This window comes from Mobula hypostoma, chromosome 20 (assembly GCF_963921235.1).
Source record: "Mobula hypostoma chromosome 20, sMobHyp1.1, whole genome shotgun sequence".
Lineage (NCBI taxonomy): Eukaryota > Metazoa > Chordata > Chondrichthyes > Myliobatiformes > Myliobatidae > Mobula > Mobula hypostoma.
The window spans coordinates 6,982,569-7,002,903 of NC_086116.1; the positions used below are offsets into that span (position 1 = coordinate 6,982,569).

A 20,335-nucleotide genomic window follows, 5' to 3' on the forward strand; every position below is an offset into this window, starting at 1 on the left:
GTACTGTAGGTCTGCTTAGCTCAGCTATTCACAAGTAAAATTCAAGAATAGAGAAAATAATTGAAACCTTTCTGTGCCTCTCAGAGAAATGTGTTGCCTCAGCTGGATCTACTCCATACACATCCTGCTGTGATTATACTGCTCACCCTCTGCTCACCCTGACCTGAAGCTGAACGCTTTCCCGTCTCCGGCCCATAAACTAGATCACTCATTCTGAAACAGCACGCAAGTCTCCAAGTAAAACATGAAATGTCATTTGCCTTATCAAAATGTGTATTCGGGAGAACGTAGTTATCTGAACTTAATTGTATAATTATTTGTGTCAGGAAGCTCAGACAGAGAACCACAGGCAAGATAATCATCATTTGACAGGCAGCCATTCCATCAACAGTGATCCAGGTCCATATCAATGTCTGCAGAACTTTGGTGGTCAAGTTTATTGTCTGTGTACAAGTATGGTGAGGTATAGTTCCTCCAGTATTTTGTGTGTGTCCCAGATTTTATTTTTCACTTTTTTTCTTCTTGGTTCATATCCCTGTTGGATCAGGATCTAAATTGCCACTTAAATTGTCACCTGTTTTGTAGTTTAACTTTCTATATATTTGCTTATATGGTTGTCTAATCACCTGTCTGTAAACGTTGAATGTATTTTCAGTATAGCTAGTTCTGTACTTCAATAGTTTCTTTGTATGTGAGCCTGAGATGGCAGGTCATTGTAAATGATGACTGTCCTTGTCTCACAGGCTGTTCTTATCAGAAAAAAACTTCTTTATCTAACCAGCTTCAACTACTTTGCAGCATTAGGAAAGATTTAAAGATTAGCCTCATTTGTCGCAGGTAGATTGGAACATACCATGAAATACACTATCTTATGTCAACTCAAATCAGCAAGGATTGTGATGCATAACCACAAGTGTCACCGTGCTTCAGCCGCTGACATATAGAGCATGTCCACAACTCGCCAACCCTAACGATGGAAGGTGGGAGGAAACTGAAGCACCCGGAGGAAAACCAGGCGTCACAGGGAAACGTACAAACTCCTTACAGACAGCAGTGAGAACTGAACCCTGATCTTACAGCTGGCTGCTGTAAATCCTTGCACTAACCCCTATGCTACCGTGTTGCCCCACGGTATCCCATGAAGAGAACATAAGGTCCTGTCTTTGTAACTTGCCTTTTCTCCCAACTTCCATTTTCTCTTTACTCATTAATTGCTGTCACGTTACTTGCCTTGCTGGTACAGACAGGCTCTATCTGACCTGTATAATGATGAACATCTGATAAAATGGATGCAACCACACCTCAGTCTTGACTTCCAAAGAACCTTTTGAACAGCATCATCACCAGATCCAATATCTCTTCATAGCCTCACGAACAAAGATCCATCGATCCCAGTTCTGAAATTTTATGTTGAGTCGACAACCACAGCAGCTCTCTGTGGGTAGGTTCCAGGTTCCCAGCATCAGACCTTCATCCCACCTCAACGCCAATGCCATTTGTTCAGATTCAGATGTATTTATCACACGTACATGGAGACATACAGTAAAATGCATTGCTTGTGTTAACAACCAACACACCCAAGGATGTACTGGGGGCAGCCCGCAAATGTCACCACCTGTTCTGGCGCCAACGTGCCATGCCCAATATGCTCAGCAGAACAATGCAGAGCACAACAAAATAGAACGTACCAAGTAACAAAGCAACAGCAGCTAAACAAGCCCACCTCCTTCCTCACACCCACCACACATGCACAAACACAACTAACGCCAGGACAGGGCACGCTCTTCATCCTCCAACCTCCAGCGAACTCAGGCATTGAAATCTTCTGTTTTTTTCCATAAAGTTGCTCTGATGAGTTTGAACAGGCTGGAGTGAATCACAGCAAGAATGGAGCCCTGTTTCTTGGGCAATTTATCCACTGGAACTTTTGTTTCCCTTCACCATCACCTCTGATTAACCTAAGGGACCAAAGTATGATTTGGAACTAAGCAGTGGGCATTCTATACAGCGAAGGTGAACTAGGATGTGGCTTTGTGGGAATGGTGCCCACCCTCCCCTCTTGGTTGGAGGAAACGACCTGGATGTGAGGTGCAAGATGCTCGTGGTGTTGCTGTACTGTACATGGGGCTGCAAATAAAGTTAGAGGTTAAAGGTTATATGGAATAAAATGAGCATAAATACATAAATGCCAGCATGTATTTACAAAGTAAGCAGTTTTATAAAAAGTGGTTTAAGGCGTTTATAGTGCAGTGACTCAGGTAACAGACTGAGGGACCTTGATGATGGATAGAGGGATTGGGGTGGGGGGGACTAACTAGAATAATTGATCAGATTAACTGCCTGGAGGAAGAAACTTTTAAGGTAGCGTGAAGCTCATGTTGTCAGTATAATCATAAACACAAGAGATTCTGCAATGCTGAAATCCGGAAACATCGACTGTTTATTCCTCTTCATGGATACTGCCTGCCCTGCTGAGTTCTTCTGCATTTTGTTTGTTACGATGTTCTCATTATTGTTTCTTCGTTTTTTTATTATTATTTGCATGATTTGTCTTCGTTTGCACATTTATTCTTTGTCAGTCTTTGTTTATGTACAGTTTTTTATAAATTCTATAATATTTCTTTATTTTCCTGTACATGCCTACAGGAAAATGAATCTCAAGGTGGTATATGGTGACATATATGAATTTTGATATGAAATTTACTTTGATTTTGACCAATTACCACCAGACCAGCCTGCTTGTCTCAATTCCATAAACACTGGTGAGCTGGCCGATGGGTCAGGGAATCTCTTAACCCATTGCCACTCCTGCCACGTAAGTAGGTGGAAGAATTAAATTAACCCGTGACTTTTCATTTACACAGCTAACATTATAACTTATTCATCCACATGCACCTCCATCCTCTCACACACCACCTATTTCACCCCGTTCAATTAGCATGTCTTTACTGGATGTGTTGGTGCCCAGTCATAGAGGCCAAAAGCTTGTGAGGCACGTGTGGAGCCTCTGCATCAAAGATTAATTAGCTCCACTGTCCATGGTGTCAGCTCCTCTTTCTGCTCTGGCCAGTGTTCTCCACACTTGGGAGAAGAGACAGCGGTAAGCTACTGTCATCCGTTGTTGTTCCTAGCTCAGACCTCAGCCCGTTGGTCCATCGGACAAAAGGTTATTTATTGTACTGCTTTTCAGATGTATTCTCAACCAGGCAACAATATATCAGCATTAATAAGCTGAATTAAGAATCAGAATCCAGCTTAATATCACCGGCATCTGTTGTGAAATTTGTTAACTTAGCGGAGGCAGTACATTGCAATACATAATAATACAGAAAAATAAATAAATAAATTACAAAAAGTAATGTACAAGGGGTGATTGATATGTTTGTGACCTAAGGTAGAAGGAATCAATTTTAGAAAACCTAGCACATTTATTTTTCAACATAGCCCCCTCCTACATTTACACACTTAGTCCAGTGGTCGTTGAGCATACGGATCTTGGACCTCCAGAAAGTGTCTACAGATGGGTGATTGCTAAGTTCGTGGCCTAAGGTAGAAGGAGATGAGTTATACGGCTCTCATTGCACGCACATGCATTTCAACTCTGAGTGATTATGCAGAAAGTTTGAAGTAAATAACTCATCAGGAGTGATTGATAAGTTTGTGGCCTAAGGTAGAAGGAGATGAGTTATTTACCTCAAACTTTCTGCATAATCACTCAAAGAGTTGACCTGCATGTGCATGTAACGAGAGCTGTATAACTCATCTCCTTCTACCTTAGGCCACGAATTTATCAATCACCCATCTGTGGACACTTTCTGGAGGTCCAAGATCCATATGCTCCACGACCGCCGGACTAAGCATGTAAATGTAGGAGGGGACTATGTTGAAAAATAAATGTGCTAGGTTTTCTAAAATTGACTCCTCCTATCTTAGGCTACAAACTAATCAATCATCCCTCGTATAGGGGTTAAATTAAAAATAGAAACAGCAAAAAAAAGTGAGGTGGTGCTCACGGGTTCAATGTCCATTTAGGAATTGGATGGCAGAGGGGAAGAAGCTGTTTCTGAATCGCTGAGGGTGTACCTTGAGGCTTCTGTATCTCCTTCCTGATGGTAGTAGTGAGAAGAGGGCATGCCCTGGGTGATGGGGATCCTTAATAATGGACGCCAGCTTTCTGAGGCACCAATCCTTGAAGGTGCCTTGGATACTACAGAGGCTAGTACCCAAGATGGAGCTAATCTTACAACTTTCTGTAGCTTCTTTCAATCTTGTCCAGTAGCCCTACCCCGCACCCCCCCCATACCAGATAGTGATGAAGCCTGTCAGAATGATCTCCACAGTACATCTGTAGATGTTTTCAAGTGTTTTAGGTGACAAACCAAATCTCCTCAAACTCCTAATGAAATATAGCCACTGTCTTGCCTTCTTAATAGCTGCATTGATTTGTTGGGACTAGATTAGATCTTCAGAGATGTTGACACCTAGGAACTTGAAATTGCTCACTCTCTCCACTTTTGCTCCCTCTATGAAGATTGGTTCATGTTCCATCGTCCTACCCTTTCTGAAGTCCACAATCAGCTCTTTGGTCGTATTGGTGTTGAGTGCAAGGGTGTAAGGTTGTTGCTGTGACACCACTCAACTAGCTGATAGATCTCGCTCCTGAAACTCCTCTCATCTCCATCTGAGGTTCTGCCAACAATGGTTGCATCATCAGCAAGATTATAGATGGCATCTGAGATATGACTAGCCATACAATCATGGGTATAGAGAGAGTAGAACAGTGGGCTAAGCACACACCCCTGAGGTGCACCAGTGTCAGCGAGAAGGAGATAGATTGGGAACTTCCAGTTAGGAAGTCGAAGATCCAATTGCAGAGGGAGTACTGAGGTCCAGGTTCTGCAGCTGATCAATCAGGACTGTAGGAATGATGGTATTAAGCGCTGAGCTATAGTCAACGAACAGCATCCTGACATAGATGTTTGTGTTGTCCAGGTGATCTAAGGCTGTGTGAAGAACCATTGAGATTGCGTTTACCGTAGACATATTGATCATGGATCAACTTTATTCAACATATACGTTTACATGTATTAGGAATGACTTGCAACAAAAAATAACATTCAACAGTTATAAAGAATAAAGAATTATATAAAAATAAAGTTGGAGGTTAAAGTACTAACCTGGAATAAAATGTGCATAAATACATAAATACCAACATGTATTTACAATGTAAACAGCATTATAAAAAGTGGTTTAAAGTACATAAAGAAAGTGGCCTTAGTATTACAAAGGTACATTTGTTGCTGTCGCATAATGATGCTGAAAAGCTAATTCATGCCTTTTTATCAAACAGACTAGATTATTGCAGTGCACTATTTATTAACCTTCCAAAGCAATCTATTGTCACACTTCAACTCATTCAGAATGCTAGACTCCTAACTCAAACCAGGATGAGGGAACATATCACTCCTGTACTAGCTACTCTGCATTGGCTTCCTGTAACTTTCAGAATTGATTTTAAAGTTCTCTTACTTGTTTTTAAAGCTCTTAGTGGTCTGGGACTGGAGTATAGCACAGAATCATTTTCATTTTAAGAACATTCTTGAGCTCTCAGGTCTTTTAAATTTAAACAATCTCCCTCAAAAGGGAATTGCTTGGTCAGCCTTCTTGAACTATGCTCCTAAACTATACCTGAAACCATAAGGAGATGCAGACGCAGTTGACACTTTTAAACACCAGCTCAAAACCTGTTTATTTAACCTTGATTTTAATGGGCATCATTTCGTCTTTTATTTTCATGTTTACTTTTATTATTTATTTTATTTTCATATTTGTACTTTTATCCCATTGTAAATTACTTTGAACTACACAACTGTATGAAAAGTGCTCTATAAACAAAGTTATTTTTCTTTATTTTTTCTCAGCCTAAACTGGTAAAACCTACGGTACGACATAGCCAAACACATTCATTTGCCAATTGCTAGGAACGTTTGGACTGTTCTAGTGGTGTTCAGTATTGTGGCTTTCTGAAGATTTACATAGATATTACTGTGTAGCCCTAATTCTTTATGCTATTGTGTAGTGTCTTTGGGATGACACCAGTTGTAGATAATACTGTTGGGACAATGTATACCCTGTTTATGTTCCATAGTCTTTCAATTTCCTCTTTTAATTCAGCATATTTCTGGTGTATTTCACTTACTGATTTCTGTAAATGTATGTTAGGAATGGTTATATCTATTAAGTAAGTAATTCTTGCTTGTTTATCCTGTATTATTATATCCGGACGGTTACTAGGGATTGTTCCGTCTGTAATAACTGATTGGTCATAATATAATTTGGGGTATTCTGACTCTAAAACTGGATCAGGCTTGTATTTATAGAAAGATGTGATTTCATTTATGAAACAACACACATAAAAGTTGCTGGTGAACACAGCAGGCCAGGCAGCATCTCTACTAAGAGGTACAGTCGACGTTTCAGGCCGAGACCCTTAGTCAGGACTCATTTATTTATTTTATTTATTTCATTTATGAGTCTGTATTTTGTATTATTGTTATTATTTACAATGCAGTGCAGTGGCAGAGGTAGTAGAGGGGCTGGGGGCTAACTAGAATGGTTGATCTAGTTAATTGTCTGGGAGAAGAAACTTTTAAGATGGCAGGAAGTTTTTGTTTTCATAGTTCTATCGCGCTTCCCAGAAGGGAGCTTGAGGAAAAGGCAGTTTACTGGTTGGGTAGTGTCTGCAATGACTGCTTCTTTGTCCTGGACACACAAAGGTCCTGCAGTGATGGTAGACTGCAGCCAGTGACCTGTTCTGCTGACCTGAGAGTTCACTTTAGTTTTTGTATATTGAGAGAGGATGCTGCACCAAACCAGACAATGATGGCCGATGTCAGGACCCTCTCTGTGAGCGGTAATAACACAGCTGGCACTGATCCATTGAGGAGAAATAAAGAACAGATGAACATTACTCTTATTCTGTGGGGCGGAGGGACAGGTGGGGAAGGTGGATAGTGGCTAATCCTGGAGTTATTATCAACCCCTTCTATCTGTGAAGGTGGAGATGAGCCTTGTTTCTGAACTGCCCTTTCCTGCTTTTTGCAGCCAAGTGACCTAGAAGATAGTGGGACCAGAATTATTAACAGATTGATATCTGACTTGGACTAATCCAATCAAATTCAGTATGATGGGAATTTGGCTGCAAGTTTGTGTGTCTGCTGTTTTACCTGGAGACTTGTCATTTCCCCAGGAAGCTGAACACTCCGGGATAAGAGAATAATGGATCGATCTCTGTCATAGACACACAAGATACAGCAGATGCTGGAAATCTTCAGCAACATACCCAGACATGGTAGTGCAGTGGTTAGCATTACACTATCACAGCATCAGTGACTCGGGTTCAATTCCCACGGCTGTCTGTAAGGAGTTTGTAACTTCTCCACCATGACCACCTGGGTTTTCTCCAGGTGCTCTGGTCTCCTCCCATATTCCAAAGATGTGTGGGTCAGCAGGTTAATTGGGTGGTGAGGGCTCGTGGGCCAGAAGGGCCTGATAACTTGCTGTATCTGTAAATAAATAAATAATGGTAGCGGAACTCAGCAAGTCAGGCATCATCTATGGAGGGGAATAAACCATGGATGCTTCAGGCTGAGACCCTTCATCAGGACACATAATCAAGGGTCTTGGCCTGAAAGGTCCACTATTTATTCCCCTCTATAAATGCTGCCTGGCTTGCTGAATTCCTCCAGTATTGTGTGTGTTTTGACCTCTATCATATCCCTTTTTTATTGCTCTATCCTATAAAACAGAAGAAATCTGCAGCAACAGATTTCTGGAAAATCTCAGCGGGTCAGGCTGCACCGGAGAAGAGAAATGGACAGTTAATGTTTTCAGTGAAAACCCAGTCCAGATGACAGGTCCCAACATGAACCATTCCAACCCCACCCAACCCCGAACAAATGCTCCCTGGCCTGCTGAGTTCCTCTAGCATCTTACATATTGATCCAGGTTCCAGCATCTGTGGTCTGTTTTGTCCCCAGAAGACATCTGGTGCCAATTCAATCCTTCTGAAGGCTATTCCCTGTTAGAATCTAGATAGGGAAATATTCATGCTCTCAGCAGGGAACCAGTTATTGGATTTCAATGGAAGCAATACACATAAAAGTTGCTGGTGAACGCAGGAAGCCAGGCAGCATCTCTAGGAAGAGGTACAGTCGACGTTTCTGGCCGAGACCCTTCGTCAGGACTAACTAGAATGGTTGATCTGATTAACTGTCTGGGAGAAGATATTTAAGATGGCAAGAAGTTTTTGTTTTAATAGCTCTATAGCACTTCCCGGAAAGGAGTCCTGACGAAGGGTCTCAGCCTAAAACGTCGACTGTACCTCTTCCTAGAGATGCTGCCTGGCCTGCTGCGTTCACCAGCAACTTTTATGTGTGTTGCTTGAAATTCCAGCATCTGCAAATTTCCTCGTGTTTGGGATTTCAATGGGATAGGTTTTTCATGTATAATCTGGAAGTGGACTCTTTATTAATTATTGGTGCTGGCCAGAAGAATCTTCAGATCCTCCTCCTTCTTCTGCCTGTGCTCCCCATAAAAGAGCATTAAAACTAATTTACCAAGGACTATGGATTGTGTTCATCTATGTCCCACGGCCATGCACTGCCACAAATGCTAACACGGTAAAGCTCTGACGTCTACATACCATTTTTGGGAAAAGTCCAGAGAAAGTGGTGGATACAGCCAGTCCAATATAGGCAAAGTCTACCCCACCACTGAGCACAGGAAAGCAGCATCCATCATCAAGGACCCCCACCATACAGGCCATGCTCTCTTTCGCAACTGTCCTCGGGAAGGAGCCTTAGGTCACACACCACCAGGTTCAGGAACAGTTATTACCCGACAGTCATCAGGCTCCTGAACCAGCATGGATAACATCACTCACTACAACTCTGAACTGATTCCAAAGCCTACAGACTCACTTTCAAGGACTCTGCAGCTCACGTTATCAATAATATTTACTTATTTGCCTATTTTTCACAGTCTGTTTCTTTCACACTTTCGTTCTTTGTCAGTCTTTGCTTGTGTGCAGTTTTTCATTGATTCTATTTTATGTAATTACTAAATGACTGCAAGAAAACGAATCTCAAGGTAGAATGTGGTGACACATACATACTTTAATAATAAATTTATTTTGACTTTGAAGTGGCTTGACATGTGGCTCACTCATTAGCCTAGAATGTGTGCAGGGGTCCAGTATGCGGAGAAGAGTTGCAGTTGGAACTGGGGGTCTAGACAGGGGTCAGGAATGGGGGCTAGTATTTGCATATCCCCCCCTCCCTTTAAACTCACCGGGTTCATTAGAAAACTTAATATCCTGCTCTGTGAGATGTATATAAAAGGGAAAAAAATAGTCTGTATGGGTATAAATAGGAGTCATATCTGGAAAACCTACCAGGTTATCAGGGTCTTACTGCACCCTGGTTCAAATATCAATGTGTGAAATCCCTGAAAATTCCTGTTAGGCTGGGCTGGGGGGCGGGGTGGAACTTGGTGGGAGGGGAATGGTATCTGGACTTCACCAACACGACAAGAGTTGTCCAGTCCTGGGTGAATATTGAGAACCTTATGTGCAAGCAGGGGGTTGTGAGGGTGAAATCGCCATTTAAAGATTGCTTAAGTCTCATAACTCTGCTAAATCAAAACAGGTTTTGCAATCAGATTGGACTATTGCTTTAGAGTAGTTGGGAGGGTGGTGTTTAAAGACTAAGATTAGTTTTATTTATCACATGTACATTGAAACAAGCAGTGAAATGCATTGTTTGTGTCAAATTAAATCACCGAGGGTTGTGCTGGAGGAAGCCCGCAAGTGATTCCACATATCTGGCACTAGCCCAGCATGCCCACAAATCACTAACCCAGCATGCCCACAAGGAACTAACCCAACATGCCCACAAGTCACTAACCCAGCATGCCCACAAATCACTAGCCCAGCATGCCCACAAGGAACTAACCCAACATGCCCACAAGTCACTAACCCAGCATGCCCACAAATCACTAGCCCAGCATGCCCACAAGTCGCTAGCCCAGCATGCCCACAAATCACTAACCCAGCATGCCCACAAGTCACTAACCCAGCATGCCCACAAATCACTATCCCAGCATGCCCACAAGTCACTAACCCAGCATGCCCACAAATCACTATCCCAGCATGCACACAAGTCACTAACCCAGCATGCCCACAAATCACTAACCCAGCATGCCCACAAATCACTAACCCAGCATGCCCACAAATCACTAGCCCAGCATGCCCACAAGTCACTAACCCAGCATGCCCACAAGTCACTAACCCAGCATGCCCACAAATCACAAACCCAGCATGCCCACAAATCATTAACCCAGCATGCCCATAAGTCACTAACCCAGCATGCCCACAAATCACTAACTCAGCATGCCCACAAATCACAAACCCAGCATGCCCACAAGTCACTAACCCAGCATGCCCACTAATCACTAACCCAGCATGCCCACAAATCATTAACTCAGCATAACCACAAGTCACTAACCCAGCATGCCCACAAGTCACTAACCCAGCATGCCCACTAATCACTAACCCAGCATGCCCACAAGTCACTAACCCAACATGCCCACAAGTCACTAACCCAGCATGCCCACTAATCACTAACCCAGCATGCCCACAAGTCACTAACCCAGCATGCCCACAAATCATTAACTCAGCATAACCACAATTCACTAACCCAGCATGCCCACAAGTCACTAACCCAGCAAGCCCACAAGTCACTAACCCAGCATGCCCACAAATCACTAGCCCAGCATGTCGACAAGTTACTAGCCCAGCATGCCCACAAATCACTAGCCCAGCATGCCCACAAGTCACTAACCCAGCATGCCCACAAGTCAATAACCCCGCATGCCCACAAATCACTAACCCAGCATGCCCACAAATCACTAACCCAGCATGCCCACAAATCACTAGCCCAGCATGTCGACAAGTCACTAGCCCAGCATGCCCACAAATCACTAACCCAGCATGCCCACAAATCACTAACCCAGCATGCCCACAAATCACTAGCCCAGCATGCCCACAAATCACTAACCCAGCATGCCCACAAATCACTAGCCCAGCATGCCCACAAATCACTAGCCCAGCATGCCCACAAGTCACTAAGCCTAACCGTATGTCTTTGGAAAGTGGGAGGAAATTGGAGGAAACTTAGACGGTCATGGGGAGAATGTACAAATCCCTTACAGACAGTGGCGGGGATTGAAGCTCAATCTTACTGCTGGGACTTTGTAAAGCATTGTGCTAACTGCTGCATTACCATGCCTTCCCAATTTATTTGAGTTCCTACTCAATAACTGTGGTTTTATTTGATGGGAGATAGTCAATTGAGGCATCTCATGAAAGAATACAAACTAGTTCACAGATGTAGTGTAACGTTCCCGGAATCCTGCTTCCAGGAGTCAGTTTATATCTCAGTCATTAAACAGCCTGCTGGAGGAGCTCAATGGGTTGTGCAGCAATTGTGGGGGTTTGCTTTGGGTTGAAGCCCTGCGTCAATCCTGATGAAAAGTTTTAACTCGAAATATCAACTGTTCCTTTCCTCCTACAGATGCTGCTCGGCCTGCTGAGTTCCTCCAGCAGTCTATCGCTCCAGATTCCAAGATCCGCATTCTCTCGTGTGGCTATATCTCAGTCAGGGTGTCATACAGTATAGAAAGATATCCTTCAGCCCATCACGTTCATGCTTGCTGTCAACCACTCATTTACACTTAATCTGACACTAGACCAATTATATTCACTCCACATTCCTCTCAGCTGTCACCATATTCCACCACTCACCAACACAACATCTTAATCCAATGAACTGACCACACTTGGAATCTTGTGTTCAGTTCTGGTCACCTCAGAGGAAGGATGTGGAAGCTTTAGAGAGGGTGCCGAGGAAATTTTCTATGATGCTGTTTGGATTAGAGAGCATGTCTTCTGAGGTTAGATTGAGTGAGCTAGGCTTTTTCTTGCATAGATCACGTGGAAAGCCAGAGTTGTCTTCACAGGGCGGAACAGGTTAATATGAGGAGGTATAATTTTGAGATGGTTGGAGGATTGGAGATGTCAGAGGTAGCTTTTTTTTAACACAGAGAGTGGTGGGTGCACGGAACACACTGCCAGGGCTGGTGATAGAGGCAGATACATTAGGGACATTTAAACTCTTAGGTAGGCACGTGGATGATTAAAAAATGCAGGGCTATGTACGAGGGAAGGGTTAGATTGATCTTAGAGTAAGTTAAAAGGTCAGCACAACATTGTGGGCTGTAGTGTCTGTTCTTCCTGTAATATTCCATCACTTATTTGAGCAATTCACACATCTTTGTAATGTGGGAGGAGACCGGAAAAACGCGGAGGAAACCCACATAGCTACAGGGTGAACATGCAAACTCCACACAGGCAGCTCCAGAAGTCAGGATTTCCATGCAGCGGAGCAGCTGTTCCGGCTGCAACTCCATGCTGCCTGCGTCCGCTGGTTTCTGACTCATTCGAAATAAGCACTCCAGTGACAGGTTGTTTCAGGTCTGGCTCGATTAATGCGTGTTCAAGTGTGCTGGAGTTTGTGGGAGTATTCGGGGCTATGGTTGGGAGTGGATGACAGCAAAAGCCCAAATCCTGGAAGAGCAGGCTGTTGCAGATCACACACAGTTTGGAAAGTTAAAGCAGTACTAAACTAAATAGAGTCACAGAACACTACAGCGCAGAAGTAGCCCAATTTGTCCGTTCCAAACTATTGTTCTGCCTAGTCCCATTGACCTGCTCCTGGACCAAAGCCTTTCTTATCCTTCCCATCCATGTACTTATCCAAATTTCTCGTAAATGTTGAAACGGGCTCTGCATCCACCACTTCTGGCAGTTGGTTCCACACTCTGACTGCCGAAGCTCCCCTTATGTTAAACTTTTCACTTTTCACCCTTAACCCATGACCTCTACTTCTAGTCTCACCCAGCCTCAGCGGAAAAAGCCAGCTTGCATTTACCCTGATAATTTGGCCCACCTCTGTCAAACCTCCCTTCATTCTCCTCATTCTAATGTTATAAAGGATTAACAAAACAGCACAGAGCAGGAGTGGGGCTCAGTGGAATGATAATTACTACAGCCCAGTTTGGCAGATGATTTACATTGCTCAGTTTAAGAGCTCAGGGTGTGGTTTTACGTTCAGTGTTATGACAGGATTGATTTCATTGGAGAAGGCCCAATGCAGAGCATGACAAAACAAGATCAAGACATATCGTGCAGCAGCATCTGGGCCTTGTTAGTAAATGGCAGAGCACAGCGGTGAAATATGACTGTTCTGCAACACAATTAAAGTCAAACATCTACTAGACTATTCTATCATCATGTATTGCTTAAAATGGAACTTAAAAATAGTTTGATCTGGCTTTGCATAAACCTCTTTTTTCCCCTTCTTTTACAGCTGCTCTCCGAGGAGGAAAACAAAGTTGCCCTTGTTAACAAGTTGAACTGTGAACAGCAGAAGAGTCAGCAGCACACAAACGAGCTGAAAACCAGGCTAGAGGTCAGTGGTCCCCGCTCAGTGGTGATTAGAATAGTTATTGTTTTTATAGGAACTCCCACATGAAACATTTGGTTGGGGGGTTGGAGATTTGAGATCATTTGCAGAGTGGTTAAGCAGCCAAATAATATTGGAGAAGAAAAGTGAGACATTAGTTGAAGTCTGCAGGACCCCCTGGCCTGGGGTCTGGGAAGCTGTCATTAATATCTGGGATGTGCACAAAGGATTAAAAAGTCATCAGCTAATGAATGTAATGATTTGCTTGGAAGATGTTTAACTTAGAATGATGAAGAGAACAGGGGAATTTGGGGTCAGAATAAAAGGTACTTGAAGTGGGAGAAAGGTTATGTGGAAAATAAGTGTCACTGTAGTCCATTTATGAAGGATTCATCATAATTCAAGGCCTTCTTTTGGACATTGGAATGAGACAAGGAAAGAGATGAATAATAATTTTCAATAGCAAATGGGAATGGTGTCTAAAATGTGTCAACGATACTCTCCCACAATTAAAGGAAAATTTTTTTTGTTTTATTTTTATTTAGAGATACTACACAGCTACAGGCCCTTGTGAACCAACAAGCCCATGCCATCCAATTACACCGACAAGACCAACTAACCTACTAACCTATACACCTTTGGGATGTAGGAGGAAACTGGAGCAACTGATTGAAGCCCACACTGTCACGGGGAGAATGTATAAACTCCTCACAGACTGCAGCAGGAATTGAACTGATGTTGGTGCTATAAAGCATTATGCTAAATTCTATACTACCCTGCCATTATCGAGGGGTCTAGTACAGCAGTCTCCAACCACCAGGCCGCAAAGCATGTGCTACCAGTCCGTGAGAAAACAATATGAGTCAGCTGCACCTTTCCTCATTCCCTGTCACGCACTGTTGAACGTGAACATAGGGTTGCCAACTGTCCCGTATTTGCCGGGACATCCCGTATACAGGTTTCCCCCGCCATCCGAAGGTAGAGCGTTCCTATGAAATGGTTCGTAAGCCGGAATGTCGTAAAGCGAAGAAGCAATTACCATTTATTTATATGGGAAAAATTTGTGAGCGTTCGCAGACCCAAAAATAACCTACCAAATCATGCCAAATAATACATAAAACCTAAAATAACAGTGACATATAGTAAAAGCAGGAATGATATGATAAATACACAGCCTATATAAAGTAGAAATACTTTTCCACAATCGTTGTCTGCACTGTTCTCCGTAGCGAAAATCTCACACAAGCAGTCTCGGCAGAAAATCTTACGCAAGCACCATCGGCAAAAACACGGTGCAAGTGCTCTCCAGTAACCTTTAAGCTATGAAGCTGCAAAATCGTGCCAAATAACACATAAAAATACACAGTCTATATAAAATAGAAATAATGTATGTACAGTGTAGTATCACTTATGGGAATCGGGAAGACAGCGAGCACACTGATGATGGTGTGTTAGGCTGAGTCGTTGGAGTTTGGATGGTGCAGTGGTCCCCACCCTCTGGGCAGCGAACCGATACCAATCCGCGAAGCATGCAGGGGTACGGCAGTAGCAGGGACGCACCCAGCACATCTTTAAGAAAAAAGCCAAAATAAACCAGCTAATTAATTAGGTGCCGCCCGGCACGTAAATGTCGGCCCAGATCAGAGGCGACACGATCGGCAATCGCCTCTGCTCTGGGCCGACATTTATGTGCCAGGCGGCAACTAATTAATTAGCTTGTTTATTTTGGCTTTTTTTCTTAAAGATGTGCTGTGTACCTCCCGGCTACCGTTGCATTCTTCGCGGATTGGTATCTGTCCGCGGCCCGGGGGTCAGGGTGGTGGGACACTGGGGCGTCATCTGTTTCCATCAGGGCAGGCAGGTCATCTTCTTCTATGTCTGCCTGCCTCGATGTCGAAGGTCGAGGTTCGTCGTCTGCTGTGGCTGATGTGGAAGGCTTGCTTGACTGTTTAGCCTCGTGCATTTTTAGATCACACAGTTCTTTGTATGGACTCAAACCATCTTGCAAATATGCCCTAAACCGACGTACCCTTTCAAAATTAAAGTTGTACTTTATCATTGCAGTGAAAATCCCACGCAGTTGCTTCATGTTCAGTTCCTGGACGACTTCACTTTCGGTCCGTTCGCTACTGCATTCAGATACGATTGTTATCCTTTCCTCTTCCAATTGCTTCAGCTCTTCATCTATCAGTTCTTGGTCATGGGATGCCAAAACCTCTTCAACATCATCTTCGTCAACTTCTACAAGCCTTAACTCACTTTGTCCTTACTTCGTTCACCACAATCGAAACGCTTAATTATGTCTAGTTTTACGCTAAGTGTAACACCCTTACGAGCTCTTTCAGGCTCTTCCGATACTTTAGAACTCATCTTGCAAACGGCTGCTCACAGGCACGTGCTTAAGCAATGCTGACCAGAATGCCGTTCCGAATCCGGGGAAGAGCGGCTGCTCGGGGCGCGCGCTGATTTTTTTTTTCGCGCACTGCCTTTTTTCGTAACAGTGAAAACACCTTCTGTTAGTGAAAACAGGGAACTAATGTAGGTCTTTTGTAACAGTGAGGTTTCGTAAAGCGAACGTTCGAAAAGCGGGGAACACCTGTATTGGGCTAAATTGGTTTGTCCCATACAGGACCGCCCTTGTCCCGTATTTCCCCTGCCAAGGTAGAGCATTCCTATGAAACCTTTCATGCTGAAATGGCGTAAAGCGAAGAAGCAATTACCATTAATTTATATGGGAAAAATCTTTGAGCGTTCCCAGATCCAAAAAATAACCTACCAAATCATACCAAATAACACATAAAACTGAAAATAACACTGACATATAGTAAAAGCAGGAATGATATGATAAAAGCACGGCCTATATAAAGTAGAAATTATGTACGTACAGTATAGTAGGGAAGATGAAGGGAAAACCGATTTTTGGGAGAAAAAATCGGCACGTACGCACATGCGCACACAGGAGCCTGTGCAAGGTTTCATGGTCGTGGTAGTCTTTCTGGGGTAAAGTGTCCCGGGATTTAACTGCTACTTTTGTCCCTTATTTGGGAGTGAGAAAGTTGGCAACCCTAACTGTAAAAGACATGTTGAGGTGAGTTTAACCCCACTTGAACCCCCCTCCCCGCCCCAGTCGGCCGGTCCGCAAGAATATTGTCAATATTGAACTGGTCCGCAGTGCAAAAAAGGTTGGGGACCCCTGGTCTTGTAGAGCAGCTCTGGAAACAGGTGAGGGGTCCTGATGGGCAGCCAAGCCACACAGGTTGACTGAAATGCAGACAGCGGTCCCCGTTCAAGCTGTCTGCTCAGAAGTCAAACCAGTGCCAGCCCACACTGTTGGCGCCTCCCAAACCAAATGTTGAAACCAAGCGAGCGGTTTTGGTTTCACAAACCCTTCAGCCCATGAGTTTGTGCCAATCTTTTACCTTACTTCAGGATAAATCTAACCCTCCATCCCACATAACCCTTTATTTTCATCTCAATCATGTGTCCACTTAAGAGTCTCTTAAATGTTCTTAATGCACTTTCCTCTACCACCACCACTGGCTACGTGTTCCATGCAGCTACCACCTTCCGTGGAAGAATCCTACCTCTGACATTCTCCCTACACTCTCCTCCAACCAACGTCATATTAGCCATTTCCATCCTGGGAAATAAAAGTTATAGCGGGAAGGTGACTTTGCATTCACTCTGAGAAATGGAAAACCACCAGGCCTTACCTGTAAAACACTACTTGGTGACTGTAAAGCAAAGTATCTGAAACATGACTCTGAAATATGAATACAAAGAGAGAAATCTTCACCCCCAAAGGGAAAAGCAGGGTCACATCCATTCTGCATGTTGCATTTGAGGCCACGGGGGAGAGAAGGTAAAATGGAGGAGGTGTGTCCTGAAGTTGGCTGGATACATTCCATCATACGCAGTGGAGACAATGCAGAACATCATGACCTAGGCGTTAACCTTCACTGACAGGGAGGGAGAGGATTCGTTTGTAGTTTGGGGTATAGAGAATGCAGTCATGTACTTCCTATGAAGTCACTCATGCAGCTGATGACAACTTATGCCCTGCACTCTGAGCAATCTTTGTGCTGGCTTTGCTTGCTTGGCACTAAAATAAGAGAGAATCAGAAATAGGTTTATTATCACTGATATAAGTGTGAAATGTCTGGTTTTGCAGGGGTAGTACACTACAATGCATAAAAAATTACTATAAGTTACATTAAGTTTACAAAAAAAATATCCAGAAATAACAGAAATAGTAAGTTGGTGTTCATGGTTCATGGACATGCAGAAATCTGAGAGAGGAAGAAGCTGTTCCCAAAATGCCGCATGTGCATCTTCATGCTCTGTATCTCCTCCCTGATGGTAAGAGCAGAATTAGGCCATTTTGCTCTGCCATTTCATCATGGGTGATCCAATTTTCCTCTCAGCCCGATCTCCTGCCTTCTCCCCGTATCCCTTCATGCCCTGACTAATCATCAACCTCTGCCTTAAATATACATAAAAGCGTGGCCTCTTCAGCTGTTTGTGGCAAAAAAAATTCCACGGATTCACCACTCTCTGGCTAAAGAAATTCCATCTCATCACCACTCTAAAAGGACACCCCTCAATCCCTCAATGAGTCCTCTGGTATTAGACCCCCCACCATAGGAAACATCCTCTCTACATTCACTCTATCAAGGCCTTTCACCATACCATAGGCTTCAATGAGGTCACCCCTCATTCTTCTGAATTCTAGTGAAAACAGGCCCAGAGCCATCAAACGTTCTTCATATCCTGGAATCATTTTTGTGAACTTCTTTTGAACCATCTCCAGTTTCAGCACATCCTTTCTAAGATAAGGGGCCCAAAACTGCTCACAATACTCCAAGTGAGGCCTCACCAGTGCTTTATAAAGTCTCAACGTTAAGTCCTTGCTTTTATAGATAAATACGTAGATAGATAACTACTTTATTGATCCCAAAAGAAATAACAGTGTCTCAGCAGCATTACAAGTGTAGAGCTATACAAATATACAAATATTAGAAGAGAAGTAAGAAAGAATAAAAAATAAGTTACTTGAAACAGTCTAACAAGAGGGGGTCATCACTTCCCCGGCTATAGGTTGACTCATTAGAGATCCTAATAGCCGAGGGTAAGAATGACCTCGTATAGCGCTCTTTGGAGCAGCACAGTTGTCTTAGTCTATTACTAAAAGTGCTCCTCTGTTCAGCCAAGGTGGCATGCAGAGAGTGAGAAACATTGTCCAGAATTGCCAGGGTTTTCCATAGGATCCTTTGTTCTACCACAGCCTCCAGTGTGTCCAGTTTGACTCCTATAACAGAGTCAGCCTTTCTAATCTGTTTATTGAGCCTGTTGGCATCACCCATGTTCACACCATTGTCCCAGCACATCACTGGAGCATTGTACTGGAGACAACAGACTGGTAGAACTTGTGAAGGAGAGACCTACATACTCCAAAAACCTCAGTCTCCTCAGGAAGTAGACGTAACTCTGGTCCTTCTTGTACACAGCCTCAGTGTTTGTGCTCCACTCAAATCTGTCATCCAGGTGCACCCCCAGGTACTTGTAGATCCTCACCATATCCGTATCCTTACCGTCAATAGTAACAAGGAGCAGTACAGGTTTAGACTTCCTAAAGTCCACCGCCATCTCCCTTGTCTTACTGATGTTGAGCTGCAGATGATTCAACCTGCACTATTTGACACAAGTCCTCCACCAGGGCCCTGTATTCATCCTCCCTTTGTACACCCAACTATTGCTGAGTCATCAGAGAACTTCTGTAGATGACATGACTCAGTGTTGTATCTAAAGTTGAGGTATACAGTGTAAACAGGAAGGGAGCCAATACTGTCCCCTGTGGGGCTCCAGTGCCGCCTATAGCCATGTCTGACACACCTCTGAACTCACACGAATTGTGGTCTGCCAGTTAGGTAGTCCATTATCTGGGATATAATGGAAGTGCCAGCCTGCATTGAACAGAGGTTCTCCCCCAGCAATGGTGTATGGTATTGAAGGCACTTGAGAGATCAAAAAACATGACCCTCACAGTGCTGCCCTGCTTATCCAACTGGGAGTAGTCAACGACTACCATCCTGTCACACTCACATCCATCACCATGAAGTGTTTCGAGAGGCTCGTCATGAGGCACATCAAGACCCTGCTGCCCCCCTGACTGGAACCCCTGCAGTTCACGTACCGTCCCAACCGTTCAACAGACGACGCCATTGCCATCACCCTCCACCTGGCCCTAACCCACCTGGACAAAAAAGACACATATGTTCGAATGCTGTTCATAGACTTCAGTTCAGCATTCAACACAATCATTCCTCAGAAACTGATTGGAAAGTTGAGCCTACTGGGCCTGAACACCTCCCTCTGCAACTGGATCCTAGACATCCTGACTGGGAGACCTCAGTCAGTCCGGAATGGAAACAGCATCTCCAACACCATCTCACTGAGCACGGGGGCCCCCCAGGCCCGTGTGCTCAGTCCACTGCTGTTCACTCTGCTGACCCACGACTGTGCTGCAACACACAGCTTGAACCACATCATCAAGTTCACCAATGACATGACCGTGGTGGGTCTCATCAGCAAGAACAATGAGTCAGCATATAGAGAGGAGGTGCAGCGGCTAACGGACTGGTGCAGAGCCAACAACCTGTCTCTGAATGTGAACAAAACAAGAGAGATGTTTGTTAACTTCAGGAGAGCACGGAGTGACCACTCTCCGCTGAACATCGACGACTCCTCCGTAA

General features: G+C 43.8%; 1 protein-coding gene across 1 annotated transcript in view; it reads left to right on the forward strand.

The window, feature by feature from the left end:
• Positions 1 to 20,335, forward strand: part of LOC134359587 (lamin-B1-like) — a 202,019-nt gene that overhangs the window by 98,412 nt on the left and 83,272 nt on the right. The window contains exon 8 of the mRNA XM_063073086.1: positions 13,488 to 13,589. Coding sequence (XP_062929156.1) covers positions 13,488 to 13,589 — 102 coding nt within the window. The remainder of the gene's footprint in view (positions 1 to 13,487; positions 13,590 to 20,335) is intronic.